Here is an 18,501-nt window from a genome sequence, read left to right as displayed (position 1 = left end):
GGGATGATGGATGATGGATACGTTCATGACCTTGAACGTGGTGATGGTTCACGGATGTACCCGTCAGTCAAAACTCGTCAAACTGAAGCCATTTAAACTTTAATAAAGCTATAAATACATGCATGTCTATACTGTTTTCTGACTCTTTTCCAGGAGATAGTCACTATTAACAAAAAGTATATGTATTTCCAAAATTCTGTATGAAAAACATATATTTTTCGCTCCATTTCCAGCCCCCTCTCCTCTCTGGAGAATAGTTGGTGGTGCTGGAAATTCCTGGCTTCTGATCTTTGCTTGGTCTTTCTGGTGACCAGCCCCACCCAAGAGTCCAGCAGGAATCACCTCATTAGAACAGAAGACACTACTGCCACCCAGGACTTAAGGGATTTAGGAGCTCTGTGTCAGGAACTAGAATCAAAGACCAATTGTTAGAATAGAGAAATGTTCCTAGTGTTCTTTTCTCTTAGGAAATTATAAGCAAGAGCTCCTAGAACTCTGTGCTGGGAACTGAGGACAGGGACTAAATAGATTTTTTTTTTCTGTTATCTCCTAGCAGATCTCACCTTGAGAAACACCAAGGTGGCATTTCTTGGGTTTCTTGGGGGAACATAAGTTAGCCAATGAACTAGAATTTCATGAGTCAAGGCTTTTCATTTCTATTTGTCATATGATTCACTCCAAATAATAGATTTTCACACATAGCAAGTATGTAAAATGTAGAATAGCTCCTGAATGGAGCACTTGACTGACTTTTAATATCTCAGTCCGCATGCGTGCTATATAGAGCCCTGGAGTTGCTGATGAACCAGCAGATGAGATTAATTCAGTCTCAGTAATTAGCTCTGGAGACATCATTTACTTTGAACTTCTGTTTCTAGCTGAAGCATTCTTTTCTGTAGTTAGAGCAGTTGTTGTAAAGGGCTGGTGTCCAGGCGGGCCTTGTCATCCTCATCACCTGGGAGCTTATTAGCAATTCAGATTCTTGAGTCCCATCCCAGGCTTAATGCTTCGGAAACTCCATGGATAGAACCCAGCAATCTGTGGTTCACTGAGCCTTCCCAGTGATTGTGACGTACACTAAATTTGAGAACCACTCAGTTAAAAGGTCAAATGTACAGAAAGACTCGGAGAGATTTTCATTCCTGTCACTTTCTCTAGTTCTGTTCAGGCTACAATGATCTAAACCAATTGGCAGCTCTCCTACCATTTAGGGACTGTTAGGTTGAAATAACTTTGTTGGGAGAGCCTTAAAGTCAAGATCTAAAAGTTCTTTGTTAATCTTAGATGTTGGCATTAAAATGGTTTTAGGATTTTAGGATCTGTACCCTGTCTGTGAGATACTGTCAGCATTCCGCTGATTAATCATGGCTTTGAAGAAATAATCAACTTTTATCAATTCCCAAGCACCTTCAAAGATAAAGTACTTAAGTAACAGAAGTCCATTAATATCTAAAACTTTGATTGCTTCTTTTGATCCTAAGAATAAGCCTTTGCAAACAGTATGTTTCTTTGAAAACCTTTTGTTTTTTCCTCTCCTTTCAGGCGTTTTGGAATTGCAGGACTCTACAAAGGCCTTGAAGCCAAGCTGCTGCAGACGGTCCTGACTGCTGCGCTCATGTTCCTCGTTTACGAGAAACTGACGGCCGCCACCTTCATGGTCATGGGGCTGAAGAGCACGCGCAAGCACTGAGACACCTCTCACCCCTGCCCCCGGCACTCAGAAGTGCTCCAGACGGGGGAAGTGATTCCACTGTACTTGCCCCTCCCACGGAGAAATCTGCCCTCACTGGCTTGAGATGCATCTGAGGGTACATACACATGCACGGTTATAGCCAGCCTGACTCATTACCAACTTAACTTTTTTGATGGTTGGTTGAGTCTTGTGGAGGTTGGACCAATGGCCATATGAAAAGCACACACGATCGAAAACCTAAAAATGAAACTTGATGGGGATTTACTAATTTTCCTGAAGGGAATGGACTATTGCTGTCATGTATAATCTTCTCCAGTTAAAGTCTTTTTAAAATTTACCAGCTACTCTCTTTCCCTGAACCAACCCCGCCCCCGCCCCCCGCTGCCCCCCGCCCTCCAGCTTCTACAACCAATTTGCTACCATGTAATTCTCTTGGTATTCTCCTCCTATATACTTTTGCACGTCTTCATCTTGGTATTTTCCTCACTAAAAATGTTATGACTATGCCACAGGCATGACTATTATTCTTGAGCTTTGTTTCTCCTAATTAAGGAAAGATATCTTCTTTAGTGTGTGAACTATTTATTTTGTGGGAGAAATGAAAATTATTAATTCCAAATGATTCTCTTATAAACTCTTTATAAGCATCACTTATTCTTTCGTATCTGACATAATTAAAAAATATTTATTTTGAATCAACCTTTTCATTACAGAACTTGAGGTTTTGTGTTCACGCATATGGGCCCCAGTAGATTTTAAGCACAAAAGCGATTGTTAAAATTTGCCCTTTACAGTGTTACATTGGGTTTACAACCAAAATCACAGAAAAGGGAAAGGGAGCAGATACCTTGTTTAGGCTCTGGAATACTGTCTTCTTTTATAAACTCATGGTAGAGGCTGTATATTTTAAGAATAAACTTCTGGTTAAGCTTATTTCTGTTTGAAAATGTTGCTTAGAGTCCTGCTACTCAAAGTGTGGGTCCCAAACAGTAGCATCAACATCACCCTGGGAGCTTGTTGGACACCCCAGACCTTCTGAATCATCTTCTGTGTTTTAACAAGATACTCACGTGATCTGTACTCATCAAAGTTCAAGAGAACTTAGAGCTCCTGACTCCACCGAAGATGCAGTTGGTTTCAATTATGGAAACCAAAGATCAATATCGACGGACAGGTAGACTAATGTATTATATTAGAGCATCCTGTGAAAAGACCAGAAGTTCTGTCATCATTTACGTTCACCCCACAGCACATGTTCAGGTCGGTAGGACTTTCATTATGTGGTCAACGATGAATTTTGACGTCTCAAGGCACTCAAGAAGCAGATTCTCTTGACATTGAGTAGAACAGCAGCTTTTTTAGACTTTATTTTAGCCCCTATATAAAAATGACAGGTTTTTCCTTTATAAGTCTAATTCAGTCAATTAGAGTAATAATGAAGTGTCTATGTCTATTCTATACTAGAACTTAAGTTCAATTTTGAGAGTGGAAATTTATTTTCTCTCATCCCTGTGGTAATTTCAAAATACATGATTATTAGACTAGTAATAATCAACAGATCATTGTGTTGTTCTAGAAAACAAAAACTAAGAGGAATGATAATCTGAGACACTTCTCTAAAAGCTAGAGAATTGGCCCCACTAACTGCTTTTTATTTTATTTATATATTTTATATTTTAAAGTGTGTGTGTGTGTGTGTGTGTCAAGGCGTGAGCAGGGAGCTTGGGGGAAGAATGACCATAAGATACCATATGTATTTTGTTATTATTTTAATTTTGATGTTCACTTTGGAACTTGAATTTTGAGCTCAGGGTATTATGAATTGTTGATATGTTAAAATAATTCCCAAGTCAGGATATATAGTTATATTGGATGTTTATGATGTGAGGATGTATCTGATACTTCTTTTTTATCTGATTTTATGAGGGAACAATTTCACTTTGAGGTTTATGTTCCCTGTGAAAGCTGAGCTCACTACGAGTTAATAACTCACCCAGTTTTATAACCTTTGATTGTTAATAAGTTGCTTGAGAAAACTAAGGAGCTGAATTCTATACAAGGGGAATGGAAGACTTTCTTTCTGATTCTTTATGCAGTTTCTCTAGAAAATGAGGATTAAGAACCTTAGAGATTATGTTAGAAAATTTCATCTGTAAGCATTTAATCTGTGCTTTAAAGTGGTTAAATGTCCATTCTTGTCTATTTTACTGTTAAGTTTGAAATGCAGAAATAGGATTTACCATCAGAACATAAGCAGTTGAAGTTAGAATCTTGGGTTTTATTCTCAGCTCTGCCACTAACAAGTTATGTCATCTTGTATTTCAGCTTTTTTATAAGTGGAGGCAATAATATGATTGATCCATCTCAGAAGGTATTTGAGAGCTCATAATGTCAGCTAAATCCCTTTATGATCATGGGAGAAGGAAGATCCAAGTGAAACTTGTAACAAGCCCAGATTTATATGGCAATTTCCCTTCTTAAAGCTTATACACTTTCTCATTTTATACTCCCAACACCTCTGTGAAATAGGGGTCAAGTAACCATATTCCCATTTAATTAATAAGGAAATTGAGACAGCTATCAAATGACTTGCCTGGTTGGAGCCAGGACGAGAGTTGGGTTTCCTGCAGTCTAGTGTAATGATTACGAGAATGGGTTCTGGAGTTAGACAGACCTAAGTTCAATTCTGGTCTTGCTCTCTACCAGCTGTGGGAACAAGGCAATTGCCAAACTGGTATAACACTCAGTTTGCTCAACTATGAAATGGAGATGGTGATAAACCTGCCTCATAGGGTGATTGTGAGGATTGAATGAGATCATATATATAAATTTGCTAGCACAAGACTTGCCATATGGGAAGAGCTAGATAAATACTAGTGACGACTATTACTACAGTATTATTATTGATGGAGGATATGACTGAATAGATGTAGCTGTAGTTCAGTGGAAAGCACTCTGGGTTTTGAGTCAGCGCTAGGTTCAGACTTTCATTCTATCACTTAAAAGCATTGTGGCGTGGAGTCACAGATGTAGAGAATGGACTTGTCACGGGGGACAAGGGTAAGGAAGGATTGGGAGATGGGAGATGATACGTGCATACACTATATATAAAATAGATGGCTAATTGGGACCTACTACTCAACACTCTGTAACTACCTATGTAGGAACAGAAACTAAAAAAGTGGGGGTATGTGTATGTATGTAGCTGATTTACTTTGCTATATAGCAGCGACCGGCATGGAACTGTGAATCAGCTATACTCCAATGAAGATTAATTTTTTTAACAAAAGCATTTTAGCCACAGACAAGTCATTTTCTCTCCTTTCTTAGTTTTTATGTGTTTATCTGCCCAATAGAAATGTTTACCAGGCAAGGCTATTTTATATGTGTGTGTGTGTGTGTGTGTGTGTGTGTGTGTGTAATTTTTAATTTTTAGAACCAGCCTTGCAAGTAATCACTTCTGTTGGCTGGGTGAAGATGTATATGTGTGTGTGTGTGTGTGTGTGCTTAGTGGCCCAGTCATGTCCAGCTCTTTGTGACCCCGTGGGCTGTAGCCCTCCAGGCTCTTCTGTCCATGGGGATTCTCCAGGCAAGAATACTGGAATAGGCTGCCATGCCCTCCTTCAGGGCTTGCCCTCCTTCCCAACCTAGGTCTCCCTCACTGCAGGCAGATTCTTTACCAACGGGGCCACCAAGGAAGCCCATATATATGTATGTATGCATCTGGCAGAGTATATGACTTGTAAATGTGCTTAATAAATGCCAAGGTTTTCCACTCAGATGTAATTGACATACATTTTATTAGTTTCAGATGTACAACGGAGTGATTTCACATACGTATATATTGCAAAATGATCACCACAGGAAGTCTAGCAAACATCTACCACCAAAACATGAACCAGATAAATGCTGTTTAAACCAAGAAAGCCAACTACATTTTACTTTGAGGCAGTGTTTCGTCTTCCCATTTGTTTTAATCGTGAACATTTCTTTTCTGGAAGGCTTTTGTGTACCTCATCAAAAGTGAAGCCAAACCCAGAAATTTTATGTTTTAACCACTACAAGAGTCCCTTGGACAGCAAGGAGATCAACCAGTCAACTCTAAAGGAAATCAACCCTGAATATTCATTGGAAGGACTGATGCCGAAGCTCCAGTACTTAGGCCATCTAATGTGAAGAGTCAACTCATTGAAAAGAGCCAACTCATCTTTCCCTAATACTGGGAAAGATTGAGGGCAGGAAAAGAAGGGGGTGACAGAGGATGAGATGGTTGGATGGTATCACCAACTCAATGGACATGAGTTTGAGTAAACTCCGGGAGATAGTGAAAGACAGGGAAGCCTAACATGCTGCAGTCCGTGGGGCTGCAAAGTGTCGGACATGGCTGAGCGACTAAACTGACTGACTAGACGGTAAAGAATCTGCCTTCAATGCAGGGGACCCGGGTTTAATCCCTGGGTTGCAAAGATCCCCTGGAAAAGGTAATGGCAACCCACTCCAGTGTTCTTGCCTGGAGAATCCCATGGACAGAGGAGCCTGGTGGGCTACAGTCCAGGAGGTTGCAGAGAGTTGGACAAAACTGAGCGACTAACACTTTAGCGACTGAACAATAATCCAACATTCAGATGAAGGCACCCAAACGTTTATCAGTTCATCAGTAAAATACGAACTGGTTCAGTAGCACAGAGTCACTGGCTGAGCTACTGTCTCATCTTGGCTCTCTAGAAAAGCTAAAGAATTGTGACTTCATGGCACCAAACACCACACGTCTCTGGAGAGCCCTGCTTCTAGGCTGGGGAATTACCTAGCAGTGTTGACTGTCACCAGAATACCAAAGATATACCAAGGCTCACTTGTAGAATATTTTTACATGCAGTAAATGCAATTGATGTGACCCCACAGGATTTTTACTATAGAAATGATTGGACCTTGGGTTAGTGCTTTCTTTATGGGGCATACTGGTAGCCCCTGAAAATTATGTTCCTTGAGACACAAGAGACAAGAAAATAACTTACCATGGACTGCATGAGAAAAGAGAATATAGAAAATAAACTATAAAGACAGAGTGGAGAGGAAATTAGGAGACGGATATGAGGGTCAGGGGGAGGCGGGACAAGGCACCAGTGCCTAGCATAGCACTCAAGGAAACATGCTCCCAAAATGCTCATAGACGGCAGTAAACTGTGGAACCCAGCAAATGAGACCCAGTCTGGGGAAAGGGAAGGAAAACTTGGTTTGGAACTAACTGTGAGAATGGGTGATGGAATTTCTGTGTGTAGTTCAGTTCAGTCACTCAGTTGTGTCCAACTCTTTGCAACCCCATGAATCGCAGTACGCCAGGCCTCCCTGTCCATCACCAACTCCTGGAGTTCACTCAGACTCACGTCCAGAGTGCCTGGTAAATGCCAGGCACAATGAATTTACATATATCTTGATACCTTTGTAATAACTCTAAATACATGAGATTGATTCCCATTAACAGATAAGATAGTTAAGGCTTCAAGGGTAATTTATCTGTGGTCATTCAATGATTGAGGGTCAGGATTTAAAATTTAGGCTGACTCCAGAACTTTCTACATTGCCACAGCACATTCTTCAGATGTCCCTAAAAGTAAGCCTTCTGAGCGAGTGTGTGCATTCCCTTTTCAAACCTAGAGGAACATATGATTGAAGATGTGTAACTCTTTCTGTAATGAACTGTCTGAACCTCTGTATGATGCTACAAGGCTCAAGGGAAGCCTGTGGCCTCTGAATCCAAGGGTGGCTCCATAAATCCAAGTCTTTCTCCTATTCTTGTGGAGATTAGGAATCAGCTCTTCCTGGAAGCCTTTCTGGAATTTTGTGTTCTCCTACCCACCCACCTCCAAAGACTCGTGCACCTATAGTGTTTTGTATGGACTTCCCCGGTGGCTCAGCGGTAGAGAATCTGCTTGCCAGTGCAGGAGTCCCGGGTTCAAACCCTGGTTCGGGAAGACCCACATGCCATGGGGCCACTAAGCCTGTGTGCCACAACTATTGAGCCTGTGCTCTAGAGCCCAGGAGCCACAAGTAATGAATCCACATGCCTAGAGCCCATGCTCCACAACAAGAGAGACCACTGCAATGCGAAGCCCACGCATCACAGCTAAGAAGTAGCTCCCACCAGCTGCAACGGGAGAAGACGCACACACAGCAGCGAAGACCCAGCACAGCCATAAATAAATCTTTTTTAAAAAATTGAGAAAGTCCTTTCTATTCCTCTTTTAACTTACAGCTAGTTTATAGGTCGGAGAAGGCAATGGCACCCCACTCCAGTACTCTTGCCTGGAAAATCCCATGGATGGAGGAGCCTGGTAGGCTGCAGTCCATGGGGTCACTAAGAGCTGGACACGACTTCACTTTAACTTTCACTTTTCACTTTCATGCATTGGAGAAGGAAATGGCACCCCACTCCAGTGTTCTTGCCTGGAGGATCCCAGGGATGGAGGAGCCTGGTGGGCTGCTGTCTATCGGGTCGCACAGAGTCGGGCACGACTGAAGCGACTTAGCAGCAGCAGCAGCAGTTTATAGGTATGACATTTACAGATTTTTTTTCTAATGCATTCATTCTCACTTAATTCTCTCTATTGAAAGGATTAATTACTTTTGTACTGTGCAGGTGGAGAAGTGAGACACAGGTCTGGCTCAGTTCGCAAAGCAAAGGATTGGGAGTCAAAAACACGAATTCCGGCTCCCTGGTAGTCTATCCAGTAAGCTTTCACTGGCTTGTACTGCTTGGAGGTTTAAAGTTTTTCTTTTAGTTTTGGAGATTTTTTGGGTTGCAAAAAATAACACACAGTCATTAAAATTTTTCAGAAAATACAGAAAAGAAGAATGAAGTGAGTAAAGATATATTCCTGTATGCCTGTGTTTATATATATCTTCCTATACTCTTACTATATTCCAGAAATCACTGCTAATATTTCACTATATCTATTTTCAGACTTGTTTAAATACATAAATTCCCAGATATATTTAGGTAGGATTTTTAAAATGAGATCAAACTATGCCTAACTTTGTAACTTTTTGATCTCAAATATAACTTGCTGTCAATAAATATGTCATAATTTGTTATGTAGAATTGCACTGTATGAATGTACCATTATCTAGTTAGACTCCTATTAATGGGCTTCTGGGTTGTTTCCAATTTTTTGCTCTTATGAATAATGTGATAAAATCATTTATATATGATTCCCTTTATATTTTCTGATTACTTCTTTAAGAAAAAATTTCTTAAAGAAATTTTTAACCCGGGAATCCAGTTCCCGGGTTAAAAAGGTATGCCTCTTGCAAATTATATTATTAAATTAAAACTTCATCCTGTTTATTCTTTTTATGTTCATTGTCAAGCATTTTCTGGGACTTCCCTAGTGGTGGCTAGGATTCCATGCTCCCAGCACAGGGGTCCCGGGTTCGAACCCTGATCAGGGAACTAGATCCCATATACCACAACTAAGTTTGCATGCCACAGCTAAAGCTCTCACATGCCACAGCTAAAAGTCCACACGCTGCAACCAAGACCCAGCACAGCCAAATAAATAAATATTTTTAAAAAATAAAATTCTCTCTTCCTTAAAAAGAAAAAGAAACCTTTTCTTCACCTCTACTTTGACAAACAGCAGGAGAAATTCCATTCTGGGTGTGATGGGAAAGAAAAGTTGTATGCCAGGGGCTAGTGTCAGACTTTATTTTTTGGGGCTCCAAAATCACTGCAGATGGTGATTGCAGCCATGAAATTAAAAGACGCTTACTTCTTGGAAGAAAAGTTATGACCAACCTAGATAGCATATTCAAAAGCAGAGACATTACTTTGCCGACTAAGGTCCGTCTAGTCAAGGCTATGGTTTTTCCTGTGGTCATGTATGGATGTGAGAGTTTGACTGTGAAGAAAGCTGAGCGCTGAAGAATTGATGCTTTTGAACTGTGGTGTTGGAGACAACTCTTGAGAGTCCCTTGGACTGCAAGGAGATCCAACCAGTCCATTCTGAAGAAGATCAGCCCTGGGATTTCTTTGGAAGAAATGATGCTAAAGCTGAAACTCCAGTACTTTGGCCACCTCATGCGAAGAGTTGGCTCATTGGAAAAGACTTTGATGCTGGGAGGGATTGGGGGCAGGAAGAGAAGGGGACGACAGAGGATGAGATGGCTGTATGGCATCACTGACTCGATGGACGTGAGTCTGAGTGAACTCCGGGAGTTGGTAATGGACAGGGAGGCCTGGTGTGCTGCGATTCATGGGGTCACAAAGAGTCGGATATGACTGAGCGACTGAACTGAACTGAAGCTTTATATGCTTTTTCATTTAATTCTTGTAACAATCCTATGAAATTCAGAGTTAGGTGTATCAGAAGTAATTGTTACAGGAGTTTCAATTTGCTGAAAATTAGATTTCTTCCGACAGATGACTGGGATCATTGAACAGCACATGCTGATGCGTAATAATTTATTGAGCGCCTACCATGCTCCAGTTGCCATACTAGGTGCTTTACATAAACTGTCTTATTTAAGCTGCTACAGAGGTGCCAAAGCTGGCATACTCTCCACAGTGTTTTCCCTTCGAGCTTTGGTTCCGAGTCTGCATCCCAGCTCCCAAGTCTTTGTTAGGGGGCAAATTCTAGAGGGCAGGGACTTACTCTGAATCATTCCCTGGATCACCTGTGAACATAGAGTTACTCTGGGCAAGTGCCACTGTAGAAATGCTTTAAGATGATGATCATTACAAAAGTCCAAGAAGAATTTTGCTGCTAAGTCACTTCAGTCGTGTCCGACTCTGTGTGACCCCATAGATGGCAGCCCACCAGGCTCCCCTGTCCCTGGGATTCTCCAGGCAAGAACACTGGAGTGGGCTCCCATTTCCTTCTCCAGTGCAGGAAAGTGAAAGGCGTAAGTGAAGTTGCTCAGTGTTGTCTGACTCTTAGCAACCCCATGGACTGTAGCCTACCAGGCTCCTCCATCCATGGGATTTCCCAGGCAAGGGTACTGGAGTGGGCTGCCATTGCCTTCTCCAAGAAGAATTTTACTATTTATCTTTTATTGACTTTTTACTTTATTAGTAAGCTGTTTGATAGAAGATGGCTGTGTTTTGGTTTTTTTTATACAACTGCAGCTATAGAAAACCTTTATGCCACCAGAGGGCATTGCAGTCAGCCTCCTTTATCATCATCATAAATCCCTGCAGTCACTGTGGCTGATCCACATTGATGTGACCGAGGATGAGATGGCTGGATGGCATCACGGACTCGATGGACGTGAGTCTGAGTGAACTCCGGGAGTTGGTGATGGACAGGGACGCCTGGCGTGCTGCGATTCATGGGGTCGCAAAGAGTCGGACACGACTGAGTGAACTGAACTGATGCCAGAAACCAATGCAATATTGTAATTATCTTTCAATTAAAAATAAATAAATAAAACAAAAATAAATCACTGCTGCCAGAAATGCCGAGAGAAATTTGTTCCCAATTAAACTAAAAATGACAGCATTCTTAGGCGTGATGAGCAATCAGCATAGGGCCTGTGGCTTGAACTTGGTGGAGCACTACCTTGAAGAACCTTTTTAATCTATAAAAGTGAAGAATGGAGTAAGTAGTATTTGCTGAAATTATATTTTTTTACTTTTCCCTTTCCCCAGGCCTATGCCTAAACTTTTAATTCATCATCCACAATTTATAATCTTCTCTTGGCCAGATATTAAAGCCGGCTGCTCTCAGTCTCAATAGGAATTGAAGGCAGAGAACCAATGGACAGTTTTTGTCCAGGAGCGTCCACCACTTTATTGGTCTCTATCGACACTAATAAAAACTTGCAAAATGGACTGATCCACAGCTGAGTAATTCGCTTGTTTCTGTTCACCCTCTGATAGAATTGCTGATAGGCAGGGAAATGATTAAAAGGCAGAGCCAGAGGGAAAAGAGATTAAAGGCATTCTGATAATCCATGAATTTAAAAATTAGTTTAAATCTTTACTAAAGTATTGTGGTTTTTTTTAATATTAACAGGTACATCTTACCATATAATTTGAAATATATTTTCAAAGTATTGAGGCTTCTGAGATGTAGCCAACTAGAGCTCTATCCCCTAGGAACATTTGAGATATTTATTTCACAAATACTTTTCAGTATGTTTGAAAAGACTGGGGCATACAGATATGAATAATAATTAATCTTTATATATTGCTTTGCGGTTTATAGAACAATCTGGCATCTTGGAGAAGGAAATGGTAACCCACTCCAGTATTCTTGCCTGGAGAATCCCATGGACAGAGGAGCCTGGTGGGCTACAGTCCATGGGGTCACCGAGTCAGACACAGCTGAACAGCTAACACTTTCACTAAGGCTTTCAAGTCTTATGAATCCCAGCATCTTTCCCTAAGGTATGATTTATGCAGTAATACCTGTGTTAAAAAAGAACAGGCTCATCATTTTAATGTCAGGCTTTGTCTCTAACACAAAGGTCTCTGTGTGCTTTTTTTACTTTGGTATTTGTGGAACAGAGAACCCGGGCTAGAGCTCTATCAAGTAACTTCTGCATTAAGTTATATTTCTCTGTTGACTTACCTACCTCCATGGACAGATTAAGGGCTCAAAATCCTCACCACCATCACTGTGTCCCAAGTGTGATTTGTCCACTGAGTATATGTATTGAGGGAGAGGTGGGGTATAGTGTAGAATTTAGGTTCATCAGAGTGCCTAAAGTCGCAATCTCTGGGATAATGTGTATTTTGACAGAATTAACATATGGCTGCCCCAAAGGTTAATGTCTTGGTAGTTTCCCCACACTAAACATGATACATGTACTCCTTAGTCTGAACTGAATGAAGTGCGAGATGTGTCCAGACAGAAGGGAGCTGCAGAGTAAATGCATAAGCTCAGAGAGAATACTGTGGAATTAAAACAAGCATGCTGGCGTCACCCTTACCGCATGTTATTGTTCATCTGTTGCTTCAAGTCCTGGAGCAGTTTTCATCTTTGTGTCTCTAGTACCTAAGCGAAGACTTAATAATAATGGTGCTTAATAAGTATTGTTGTCTTGTGCCAAAGGTACACTGTCAATCAAGAAGTCAACAAAGAATGTCTGAGCGCGTGCCACCTGCCAGCTCTCTGCTAAGCAACGGGGATACACTGTGAGGAGAATAGACAAGGCCCTTGTCCTTGTGGGACTTGTGTTGGGATGGAGGGAGGCATGAGAGTACAAGCCAGTAGGGGATTTTAGATACAGATAAGTGCCGGAAACAGCATAACATAGAAGCATATCCATCTAACATACTCTAATGAATGTTTTTGGACTGCTGGGTCTTCGTTGCTTCCCGCGGGCTACGCGTGCACGAGTAGGGACCACTTCCAGCAGGCTACGTGTGCACAAGTAGGGACTACGTGTGCACGAGTAGGGACCACTTCCCGCGGGCTAGGCGTGCACGAGGAGGGACCACTCTCTAGCTGTGCTGCCTGGGCTGCTTGCAATGGCTTCTCGTGTTGCAGAGCGCGGGCTCTAAGGCTTATGGGCTTCAGTAATTGTGGCACATGAGATTGGTTGCCCTGAGGCATGTGGGATCTTCCTGGACCACAGATTGAAGCCATGTTCTCTACATTGGAAGGGAGATTCTTTTTTTTTAAATTTATATATTTATTTAAATTGGAGGCTAATTACAGTATTGCAGTGGGGTTTTTTTTTTGCCATACACTGACATGAATCAGCCACGGGTGTACATGTGACCCCCCATCCCAAACTCCCCAGCCACCTCCCTCCCTGTCTCAACCCTCTGGGTTGTCCCAGTGCACCGGCTTTAAGTGCCCTGTTTCGTGCATCAAACTTGGACGGGTCATCTGTTTCTCATATGGTGATATACATGTTTCAATGCTACTTTCTCAAATCATCCCACCCTCGCCTTCCCCCAGAGAGTCCAAAAGTCTGTTCTTTATATCTGAGCCTCTTTTTCTGCCTCGCGTACAGGGCCATCATTGCCATCTTTCTAAATTCCATATATATGCATTAATATACTGTATTGACATTTTTCTTTCTGACTTCCTTCACTCTGTATAATAGGCTCCAGTTTCATCCATCTCATTAGAACTGATTCAAATGTGCTCTTTTTAATAGCTGAGTAATATTCCATTATGCGTATGTACCACTACTTTCTTATCCGTTCATCTGGCAGGCAGATTCTTAACCACTGGACCACCAAGGAAGTCCTCTAATGATACTTTAGTTACCAGCATCTTTGTGAGAGAGATTATTCAGACAAAGTGTGCGAATGCTGATATGAGCAAAGTAGGAGAGTATCAGAGCAGGAGAACCTGAAGCCATGCAGAGATAGAAAAGGGCTAGAATACAGTATCATGTCACCAGCTAAGGGACTTTATATATTAAATGTGTATGCATGTATTGTTATCATAATTGAGACTTTCCCCTCAGCTCTGGGTCTTTGTATTTGTCTCTGTGGCAGATTCTAGGCCCAGCAGGTAGTGTCTACAGATTGCCATGATTCCACTCCTACTCACGAACTTCATGCCCTTTCCCCACCTATGTCAGTAGGTAGCAAATTCTGCCAAATGAGAACTTGGTTCATAACTGAATTTAGGCATGACCGACTAAAACCAGTCAATCCTAAAGAAAGTCAACCCCGCATATTTGTTGGATGGACTGGTGCTAAAGCTCCAGTACTTTGGCCATCTGATATAAAGAGCCAACTCGCTGGAAAAGACCCTGATACTGGGAAAGACTGAAGGCAGAAGGAGAAGGAGGCGGCAGAGGATGAGCTGGTTGAATGGCATCACCGACTCAATGGACCTGAATCTGAGCAAACTCTGGGAGATGGTGAAGGACTGGAGATCCTGGTGTGTTGCAGTCCAAGGGGGTTGCAAAGAGTCAGACATGACTTAGCGAATAAGCAACAACAACAAACTAAAATCTGAAGTAAATTAAGCATCACTTTTCTATTATTATTTTTCTTGTATAGAAATCTTACAAAACACTAATACATCTTTGGCTACCTTAGTGATAATAGAATATATATCATTGACTATTACTGTAAAACTTGGACTTCGTTGTGATGTGTTATCATGCTGGTTAATGTGGTAACACCTTTGGGAGATTATCAAATAATTTTTCCTTTTAAGAAAATCACTCCAAATTGCTATATATTTTGCATTTCTGTGTCTGCTTTTTACAAATACAGGTTTTCCTGTCCCTAGTTCTTAATTGGCACTTTTCCTGACGTTAATATGACTTCCTCTGAAAGTATTCTCTAATTAGGATTCTCTTATTAGGCAACTTCTAAGACCAGTCTGCCGGAAAGCCAAAGTATTTAGAAATTTTTGTAAAATAATAGTAAATCAACCAGTAAATCAGATTTACCTGCAGAGCTTAAAAAAAAAAAAAAAAAGGCAAATCCTAAACCCTACCAGAGGCCTATAGGTTCAAAGGTGGTGCTAATGGTACTGAACCTACCTGCCAATGCAGGAAAATAAGAGACCCAAGTTCGGTCCTTGAGTTGGAAGGACTCGCTGGAGGACCCCCTGAAGGAGGGCATAGCAACCCACTCCAGTATTCTTCCCTGGAGACTTTCTTGGACAGAGGAGCCGGGCAGGCTCCAGTCCATAGGGTTGTGCAGAGTTGGACACAACTGAAGCGACTTAGCATGCACAAAGGCTTAGGTCTAAAGTGGCTGGTCAACAGGTATAAGGGACTTAGTATACTGGGCGAGAAACCCAAAGCCCTTTAGCATCTAGTCTCTCCCTGCCTTTCTAAATGCCATTTCTTGGGACCTGCCTGGCAGTCCAGTGTGTTTAAGACTCCACGCTTCCACTGCAGGGGGCACAGTGTCGATCCCTGGTCCAGGAACTCAAAGTACAACTAAATATCACTTGTGTCATCTAGTCTTCCAGCTACACCATGCTGTTTATGACTCATTTCCTTTGCATGTGTTTTTTTCTTCCCTGAAGCACACTGCTTAAGTGCTTATTAGTACCACTTTCTCTTTCTTCACTAAAACCCGTTTTATTGAATCGCGACTATGTTCATAGTTACATAACACATTTCCCAACCTTCTGTACAGATGACAGTGCCCTCCTACCCTTCTCTCCTTTTCCTTCTTAACTGGCAAAAGTTATACACGAATACATTCTGATCATCCAGGCTTCAGATGATACAAATGGACACCTTTGACCTGCTTGCCACCAAGAAGTAATTGCCACCTTGATTCCTTATTTCCTCAGTCATGTTCATCCAGCCTTTTTTTTATTGTGGAATTTCAAGGCATATTTTAAAAAATATGTTTTCTTCTAAGGGAAAGAAATCCTGAAAATTTAGATTAGAAGAGCCTCTGGGGATGCACTGCCCTTTCACCTTCAGTCATGTCTCTCCTGATTCTGAGTTCTTGTTTTTCAAAGAATGGTGAAAATCTGTTTTTCTCCTTGGTCTTCTAGCAGCCAAATAAAAGTGAGGTCATCATGACTGTATTATCGGTCATGATAATACAGAGAGGAAGCACCTCACCTTCCTTAGGATAGAGGCACCTGGCTAAGTAGGCAACAGGCCTAAAGATTTCAGGATGACCTATAATGTCTAGTCCCAAACATCTACCAAATATAGAGCATTATTGTAGTAAAGGCACTGTAGAGGGAATACTCCGGTTGTCCAATGTTTAGAGTTCTGTGCTTTCATTGACAAGAGTCCCTAGTTCAATCCCTGGTCAGAGAACTAAGATCCCACATGCCCTGCGGTATGGCCAAAAAAAGCAGGAATTGCAGAAACACTATGGGCTGTATGAAGAAATATGAGGCAATCCTGGCCTTGCAATTTATTTTGGAAGATCACCAACAATACAAAATTGTTTGGTCTTATATAAAAATTAGTATCTATAGGGACTTCCCTGGTGGTCCAGGGGCTAAGACTCTGTGTTCCCAATGCAGGGGCCCCGGGTTCAGTCCCTGGTCAGGGAACTAGATCCCACATACCACAGCTAAGACCCAGTTCAGTTCAGTTCCGTCTCTCAGTCGTGTCCGACTCTGTGACCCCATAGACTGCAACATGCCACGCTTTCCTGTCCATCACCAACTCTCAGAGCTTGCTCAGACTCATGTCCATTGAGTTAGTGATGCCATCCAACCATCTCATCCTCTGTCATCCCCTTCTCCTGCCTTCAATCTTTCCCAGCATCAGGGTCTTTTCCAAGAAGTCAGTTCTCCACATCAGGTAGCCAAAGTATTGGAGTTTCAGCTTCAGCATCAGTCCTTCCAATGAATATTTAAGACTGATTTCCTTTAGGATGGACTGGTTTGATCTTCTTGCAGTCCAAGGGACTCTCCAGAGTCTTCTCCAACACCTTTATTCAAAAGCATCAATTCTTTGGCGCTCAGCTTTCTTTATAGTCCTAACGCTCACGTTCATAGATGACTACTGGAAAAACCATAGCTTTGACTAGATAGACTTTTGTTGGCAAAGTAATATCTCTGCTTTTTAATATGCTATCTAGGTTTATCATAGCTTTTCTTCCAAGAACTAAGCATCTTTTAATTCCATGGCTGCAGTCACCATCTGCAGTGATTTTGGAGCCCCCCAAAAATAAAGTCTGTCTGTTTCCATTGTTTTCCCATCTACTTGCATGAAGTGATGGGACCAGGTGTTGTGATCTTCCTTTTTTTTGAATGTTAAGTTTTAAGCCAACTTTTCACTCTCCTCTTTCACTTTCATCAAGAGGTTCTTTAGTTCTTCTTCACTTTCTGCCATAAGAGTAGTGTCATCTGCATATCTGAGGTTATTGATATTTCTCCTGGCAATCTTGATTCCAGCTTGTGCTTCATCCAGCCTAGCATTTTGAATGATGTACTATGTAGATAACTTAAATAAGCTGTGTGACAATATACAGCCTTGACGTACTCCTTTCCCAGTTTGGAACCAGTCTGTTGTTCTATGTCTGGTTCTAACTGTTGCTTCTTGACCTGCATACAGATTTCACAGGAGGCAGATAAGGTGGTCTGGTATTCCCATCTCTTGAAGAATTTTCCACAGTTTGTTGTGATCCACACAGTCAAAGGCTTTGGCGTAGACAATAAAGCAGAAGTAGATATTTTTCTGGAACTCTCTTGCTTTCTTTATGATCCAACAGATGTTGGTAATTTCATCATCTCTGGTTCTTCTGCCTCTTCTAAATCCAGCTTGAATATCTGGAAGTACTATTGAAGCCTGGCTTGGAGAATTTTGAGCATTACTTTGCTAGTGTGTGAGATGAGTGCAATTGTGCAGTAGTATGAACATTCTCTGACATTGCCTTTCTTTGGGATTGGAATGAAAACTGACCTTTTCCAGTCCTGTGGCCACTGTTGAGTTTTCCAAATTTGCTGGCGTATTGAGTGCAGCACTTTAAAAGCATCATCTGTTAGGATTTGAAACAGCTCAACTGGAATTCCATCACCTCCACTAGCTCTGTTCATAGTGATGCTTCCTAAGTCCCACTTGACTTCGTATTCCAGGATGTCTGGCTCTAGGTGAGTGATCACACCATCATGGTTATCTGGGTCATGAAGATCTTTTTTGTATAGTTCTTCTGTGTATTCTTGCCACCTCTTCTTAATATCTTCTGCTTCTGTTAGAGCCATACCATACATACCATACAAAGACCCAGTGCAGTGAAATAAATATATAATCTTTTTTTTAAAGTAGTATCTGTAGGCAGTTCTCTAATGGTCAAGTGGTTAGGACTTGAGGCTCTCACTGCTGAGGGCCTGGGTTCAGTCCCTGGTCAGGAACTAAGACCCTACAAGCTGCACGGCTCTGTCCAAAGAAAAGGGTAGTAT

At 41.6% G+C, this 18,501-nt stretch overlaps 1 protein-coding gene across 1 annotated transcript in view; it reads left to right on the top strand.

Annotated features, from left to right (window-relative positions):
* Nucleotides 1–2,576, top strand: part of SLC25A17 (solute carrier family 25 member 17) — a 40,832-nt gene extending 38,256 nt beyond the window's left edge. Inside the window, exon 9 of the mRNA XM_068970764.1 lies at nucleotides 1,543–2,576. Coding sequence (XP_068826865.1) covers nucleotides 1,543–1,690 — 148 coding nt within the window. The 3' untranslated portion in view covers nucleotides 1,691–2,576. The remainder of the gene's footprint in view (nucleotides 1–1,542) is intronic.
* Nucleotides 2,577–18,501: the final 15,925 nt, after the last annotated feature.

This window comes from Capricornis sumatraensis, chromosome 4 (genome assembly GCF_032405125.1).
Source record: "Capricornis sumatraensis isolate serow.1 chromosome 4, serow.2, whole genome shotgun sequence".
Taxonomy (NCBI): domain Eukaryota; kingdom Metazoa; phylum Chordata; class Mammalia; order Artiodactyla; family Bovidae; genus Capricornis; species Capricornis sumatraensis.
The sequence above is the reverse complement of the archived record's forward strand: the minus strand, read 5'-3'. Positions and strand labels throughout refer to the sequence as shown.